General features: G+C 43.0%; 1 protein-coding gene across 1 annotated transcript in view; it reads left to right on the top strand.

The window, feature by feature from the left end:
- The window catches only part of LOC116704048 (excitatory amino acid transporter 1), a 15,656-nt gene that overhangs the window by 7,893 nt on the left and 518 nt on the right, over positions 1 to 7,245 (top strand). The window contains exons 6-9 of the mRNA XM_032539241.1: positions 1,200 to 1,480; positions 1,566 to 1,799; positions 5,424 to 5,618; positions 5,725 to 5,859. Of these exons, the coding sequence (XP_032395132.1) occupies positions 1,200 to 1,480; positions 1,566 to 1,799; positions 5,424 to 5,618; positions 5,725 to 5,859 (845 nt within the window). The remainder of the gene's footprint in view (positions 1 to 1,199; positions 1,481 to 1,565; positions 1,800 to 5,423; positions 5,619 to 5,724; positions 5,860 to 7,245) is intronic.

The raw sequence follows: 7,245 nt of genomic DNA, 5'->3' as shown, positions 1-7,245 counted from the left end.
GGTTCTTGGTTTGATGTGCTTTTAGTTTAGCAAGGAAAGCTAAAGCTTAAAACAGCACTAAGTCATTTGGCAATGGGGGGGGGGCCAACGGAACTAATGAAAGAAACAACATTGACATATCATCACCTTATAAAGTTGTTAAATGGCTACGATGTTAGAAATCAACTGCCTATCTATACATACAGCAGACACAACATTGACTAGCTTTTATTTAGAGTCGAGTTTGTGTTTTTGTGATGGTCTCCACCAAGTCCTAGAGGGAAATATCTGGCTATTAAGCTTACATATGGTCCACTATGTGTCAGTCTGAGTTTCCCACAACAGGTGACATCTTTTGTCATTACACATAGACATTTGATCCAGTTGGTGATATAAGGATGTGGATCAGTGCAGCTACGTTTTATTGTTGGTGCTAAATAAAAGGGGGTCAACCATTTGCACATGGTCAAGTATTCTAAAAGAAAATAAAGCCACTCCAATTTGAGCGCAAAACTCTACGTACAACGTACGTATAGCTGGGCTCAAGCGCTGTTCAACTCTGGTAATGATATGCCATCACAAAAGAGTTAACATGTTTGATGTAGGATCACATTTTCACCATAACAGGGATTGTAGCTACAGCATATACGCCGGCTAACTTGACTAGCAAAGTTGAACTACTAGTCAACAGCCAACACAAGGCCTCAGTTTCCCTGATTCAACTTTCACTTTTGAATTGATTTCACATAACTGGCCAGATTCAGACTCTCTTAAACCGTAAGACTGTAGTAACTGCTTGATAATATGTACTGATCCGAAACTCCATCAGCGTCATCAAAACTTTTCAATCTCTTATGAATAGAGTTGTGCTAGTTGTAAGGATATTGGGTCACTAATAACATATAATCTTCTGCGACCCATCAATTAATTTAAGCAAAATTAAATAATTAAAAATAGCAAATAGTTTTGAAAAAATACTACATCTGTTAGACTTTCGTGTTGGTCAAAGACATGTTTTGACCTGATAGTGCCATTCGACAAAAGGTCACAAAGCCATTAAAACTATGTCCCTGGTCCTCAGTAGTAAGGGTGAGTGACAGTAATGGAACTCACAGTTTGACAACCTGATTGTAGCGGTTGACATTGGACCAGTGGTCTGTTTCAGCTCTGTCAAGGTGCACTAGTATATAACTCGATCCTTTTATTCTTTCATTCTCCAGTTCAAAACCAAATATGGAAAGCGAGTAGTCCATGTGACTGTGACAGTGAATGACTCCTTCTTCAACTCGACCAATGGCACCCTGGAGGTCATGGAGATCACCCGGGAGGAGGTGATCCCAGTGCCAGGTCAGGTGAACGGGGTCAATGCCCTCGGGCTGGTGGTCTTCTCCATGTGCTTTGGTCTAATAATTGGCAACATGAAGGAGCAGGGCCAGCTCCTGAGGGATTTCTTCGACGGCCTCAATGAAGCAATCATGCGTCTGGTTGCCATCATCATGTGGTGAGACTTTGATTTCAGTGAAAGGTGTTTACTGTCCCCGTCATACTTATCTCCAATAACTTTGTTGCTCCTCTCCTCCTCGCAGGTATGCTCCTGTTGGTATTCTGTTCCTGATTGCAGGAAAAATTGTGGAGATGGATGATCTAACTGAGATGGGTGGCCAATTGGGCATGTACACCATCACAGTAATCGTTGGCTTACTGATCCATGGAGTTATTATTCTTCCCACCCTTTATTTTGCCATCACGCGACAAAACCCCTTTGTCTTCATCGCTGGGATCCTGCAAGCTCTGATCACTGCCCTGGGGACCTCCTCCAGGTGAGTTGTTTCCAACACCACACTACCACAAATAAATCCCAATTATTCCGTGAAACAGCTTAGGATTTCGGGAACTATGTTTGTCAGTGGCCAAACACACATTTAGGTTGATTGAAGACTGGAGGCAAGTGACAACAGCTATTCTAGCTCACTCAAAAGGTAAAAACAGACCACTGAACTACCCAAATCTGTTCTTTTTGCTAAGAGTGGGAGAATATCAAGTTGTCAAACAGGGCCCCCACAACTTTATGACGTCATAATTATGAGGGCTGCGTACAAGGTGTGAATGTGAATTTGGTTTGAACTTCTTTCTCAAGCTTTCTTTTATCATTAATACTACTTATTTATTTCTCAATGCCTGTAAGGAGGCTGGTTCCTATTTAATTACTTAATTACTAGAAGGGCACAGCAGAGACCTCTGCCAAGGCATGCCCTACCTAACAATGTTAATATAGTGGGAATTTTCACAGTCAAGAACTTATGTTTCCAATTATTACAACACCAAGTGAATGCAGCACAATGCCCTTTCTTGCAATGTTAACAAAAGGGAAAAAATAATTGGTTTATCCGCCCCGGGATTCGGATCTGCTCGGATTCTTTTCAACATGTAACTATTAACTGAAGGTCGTTCCTCTACATTGGTCACTCTCTTTACAGCTATCTGAGGGCAGCATGTATCTGTCCATCTGCAGTCTCTATCGGGAGTGATGTCGCACACTGTCAAGCCACAGTTACGCACAACAGATTGGCTGGTTCCGTTTTGCGCAAACAGCCTGAACCCTGGTCTCCTGAGTGAAAGTCTGGTGTTTGTTTGACCAGAATAACACGAACCTTCCTCCTTATGTGAGGCGCTCTTGTTCTTCGTCACCTTGCTTCTTTGTTTGCTCGTCTACGAGAGGTCACCCCCTAACAAGTAATGTAATTATAGATCGTTATGAGCTTCTTCCACAGTCGGCTGTTTTCTAGGTGAGGACAGTCTGGTAATTTAGTTAATTGCTGTGACAGCAACTATAACTTTGTCCTACAACATGATAAGGCAGATTTTTTAAACCAGCGTTACTGCCAGCTAGGCAATAAACTTAAGCCGCAATTACGAATCACACAAAGTACGTGCGACAGATCGGCAAGTTACGTTATGTACAACTGGTGCTTTTTGCACTAAATGGAACCAGCCGATCTGCGTCATTGTGAATGGACAGTGCCCAACATCTCTGCAGTTAGAGACTGGAACAGATACCTGCGGCCTTTAAGACGGCTCTAAAGAGAGTCAGCATTGTAAAGGGAAGACCTTTCAGATAGTATTACTAACTCTTATGACAGACAGAACTTTATTTTGCCTAGCTGGCCTTAATGCCATAATGACCACTCACAAATCACAAAGTTTTCTTTGCTGTCACAACAGTTACTCAACTAAATTACCAGACCGTCCTCACCCAGAAAACAACCGTATAGGCTGATTGTCCAAGCAACTCATCACGACCCATAACTAGTTTTCTTGTTAGGCAGCTACCTCTCGTGGCTGTAATAATTATCAAAAGAGCAGCAAACAAAGACGTGAGGCAACAGAGTATGAGGCTACATTTACATTGCTACATTTGGTTTGAAAACAAATATCTTTTGCTAAGTTTACACCTCGCATTCACACTGCTCTGACGTTTCAGAGCCCCTAAACCGGAGACATTTGAAAACACTTCTAACCGGTTTGGTTCGGAATCTGCGGGGTTGTGTTGCAACGGCCTCAAACCGACACTGACGCCAATGTTTCTCAGCCTGATTGGGTGTTATCGGCCATGAGGGCTCGTTCTCTGAGACTAAGCTTCGAACGTTACTATTGTAACCACCAGCAAGGGGCGAAGCATACCCGTTTCCTTCTGTTTACCCCGGCGCCTGTCTAGTATACAAATGTTGATGAGACATGTGGTTTGAGGGTGTTTAAACGGAGAGTAGTTCTTCTACTGGAGCTAAAAACACCTGGAGATCACTTTTGGCTTAAAATTGTCTGTTTAAAAACCGTAATGTAATGTAAATGTAGCCTAAGAGAGTCTTCTGGGATCCCGGATAGCTGAGCGGGTCCCCATATATAGAGGTTTACTCCTCAACGCAGTGGGCCCAGGTCCCCCACCCCCCCTCCCCTTAAACTTCTTCAGCTGTCCTGTCACTAAAGGCCTAAAAATGCCGGTTGGGGTAGATGGGGCAAACAAACACAGCACTTTCAGAAGACTGGGGTTGGTGTCTCATGTGAAACCATGAGTAGACTTTTACTGTTTGATAATTACAAAGTTTTACAGACTTGTAAGACTCATGTTACATCCTCATTTAAGTAGTTTTATGTGGCTAATTTTAAGCCAATCCCGAATGGTTTGCTTACCCTATGTATTTTTGTTGCCTAAACTTAAAGTGGCTATTTGTTACTTTCAGTTTGTGTTCACTTTGGGCAAAAGGGGAAATGTTTTTACCCCACCTGCTGTCGTAAAGATCTTTTCTTTACGGTGCGTTACCGGGAGGTGTCATACAGTAGTTGCTCTGAATGTTTTGCCCTGACAGAAAATCATTCAGAGAATACGTTACAGGTGCATCATCGATAACTTAGCCTGGATGTATTCTGAGCTAAACCGGGTAAATTAGATCAATAAAGTGCATTTTATAAAACCCAAGGTCGCTTTACACAACTACAGGGGGACGTAAGGGGAGAGAAAATAGTAGGCCAACACAAACACGGAATAAAAGGAATAAAAAGGGCCCTAAATGGAAGGGGGGTGCAATTTACTGTAGGCTAGTGACTACAACCACATCACGCATTGTAAAGTTATTTTAAGAGTGAAACAGACATATGACATACCTGAGGGCCAATCAGAGTCGGTTTTGAATCATTTACAATCATGTAGTTTTCTCCATCTGTTAGAAGCCTTCTGTCACTTTCCCTTTGAGTTTTTAGTCATTCTTCGTAATTTTTTCTGTGATAACCATAACTAAAACAGGTAACATCTAAAATAAAATTCAAATACAATAAGGCTTATACAAAGAAATCTTCTGTTACCTTTTACCTGGCTGTACACGCTAACACAGATTCTGGCCAGGGCAGAGGCATTAATAAAAACTATGTAAAAATAACGTTCTTTTCATTTCTGATCATCACATGAAAAATTACCCAGAAATGAGTTAGTTAGTAACTTTAACTAGTTTATTGTCACAAAGTTCATCTATGTGTTTATAACAGTGCCTGTTTTGTAGAATGGTCACATGATGAAAAAACATTTCCCCGTGGTCACATGTTACAGTCACATGTTTAAACTGGCCGCCGTGCAGCTGTAAATAGAGCGCCCATACAGTACATGTTGTTTTGGGAGTCATCGACAATCGGCCTATTGTGTCTTTTAGGTCTGAAAATGTTTTGAAATGACACATGGTACCAAACTAATTCATGTTTCTGTTCATGTATCAATACCAGCGTAATAATTTATGTGGCCTTTTCTTTTCAGTGGGTTGCAAATGTTCCGCCAAAATCAAGTCCCTTCCCGAGGCAATTTTGCAGAGTGATTCATTATTTCCATGTAATTCCCAAAATGTAAGACGGATCCTTTTAACTGATTTTTTTTAACGTGTTTCCACTCTCTCATCTCTCAGCTCAGCCACCCTGCCTGTCACCTTTAAATGTCTGGAGGAGAACAACAAAATTGATAAAAGAATCACACGTTTCGTGCTGCCTGTGGGGGCCACCATCAACATGGACGGAACAGCTCTGTATGAGGCCCTGGCAGCCATCTTCATTGCCCAGGTCAACAATATGGAGATGAACTTTGGTCAGATCATCACCATCAGGTAAGGAACCAAAAAGGGATAATAATAGTTCATGCGTATGCCATTATCAATCATCTAACAACAAAAAAACAGCAGTAACAGCATCATCTGCTTCTTTTTAACCAAGTATTACAGCAACTGCAGCCAGTATTGGAGCTGCTGGCATCCCTCAGGCAGGCCTGGTCACCATGGTGATTGTACTGACCTCCGTTGGACTTCCTACCGATGACATCACTCTAATCATTGCAGTTGATTGGTTTCTGTGAGTAGCTTTCTGGATTATATGTGAAATATAGCATTCATCCAAACACAAGTGTGTGTGTGTGTGTGTGTGTGTGTGTGTGTGTGTGTGTGTGGTGTGTGTGTGTGTGTGTGTGTGTGTGTGTGTGTGACATTGCTTTGTGAAGTGCTGTAACTTTAACTTGCATCCCTACATGAATCATCTCTGTCATCTTTAAGGTCAAAAGCAGATCTGATTCTACTACCACCTAGTGACACACTTCTCCTCCCTCCCTGGAGTCTCGCTCTACATCTTCCCTTTTGTATTGAATATTTTCTGCAATGAGTTTTAACATAGAAACATAATTAGGTTTCCCAAATTAATCATTTCAATTAGAATACCCTTCCCAGAAATTACTCAGCTAACTGGGGTAATAAGAAGAAGAAAAAAAACTTCTCTACTTCAACTAGGATGGACCAAATATGAATGTCTGTCTAAGCCTTCCATGTGAAGGCAGGAGCTTGTCTCGCTAAACAGATGAAAGTATAAATTATGAATAAATAGTATGAATAAAAGCCTTTATGTCCTACCAGAGTCTGGTAGGACCAGGCTAATGTACCAGAGTCTGGTAGGAACGGGCTAATGGACCAGAGTCTGGTAGGAAATGGCTAATGGGCCAGAGTCTAGTAGGACCAGGCTAATGGATCAGAGTCTAGTAGGACTAGGCTAATGTACCAGAGTCTGGTAGGACCGGGCTAATGTGCCAGAGTCTGGTAGGACCGGGCTAATGTGCCAGAGTCTGGTAGGACCGGGTTAATGTGCCAGGTGTGGCCAGGTTATGTGCCAGAGTCTGGTAGGACCAGGCTAATGGACCAGAGTCTGGTAGGACTAAGCTAATGTGCCAGAGTCTGGTAGGACCAGGCTAATGGACCAGAGTCTGGTAGGACCGGGCTAATGGACCAGAGTCTGGTAGGCCGGGCTAATGCGCCAGAGTCTGGTAGGACCTGGATAATATGCCAGAGTCTGGTAGGATGGGCAATGGACCAGAGTTGGTAGGAACGGGCTAATGGACCGAGTCTAGTAGGACCAGGCTAATGGATCAGAGTCTAGTAGGACTAGGCTAATGTAACAGAGTCTGGTAGGACGGGCTAATGTGCACGGAGTCTGGTAGGAACGGGCTAAGTGCCAGAGTCTGTGGACCGGGTAATGTGCCAGAGTCTGGTAGGACAAGTTTATGTGCCAGAGTCTGGTAGGACCAGGCAATGGACCAGAGTCTGGTAGGACAGCTAATGTGCCAGAGTCTGGTAGGCCAGGCTAATGGACCACCCCCCTGAGGGTCTGGTAGGACCGGGCTAATGGACCAGAGTCTGGTAGGACCGGGCTAATGCGCCAGAGTCTGGTAGGACCTGGATAATATGCCAGAGTCTG

This window comes from Etheostoma spectabile, chromosome 16 (assembly GCF_008692095.1).
Source record: "Etheostoma spectabile isolate EspeVRDwgs_2016 chromosome 16, UIUC_Espe_1.0, whole genome shotgun sequence".
In the NCBI taxonomy this organism is placed as follows: Eukaryota; Metazoa; Chordata; class Actinopteri; order Perciformes; family Percidae; genus Etheostoma; species Etheostoma spectabile.
The sequence above is the reverse complement of the archived record's forward strand: the minus strand, read 5'-3'. Positions and strand labels throughout refer to the sequence as shown.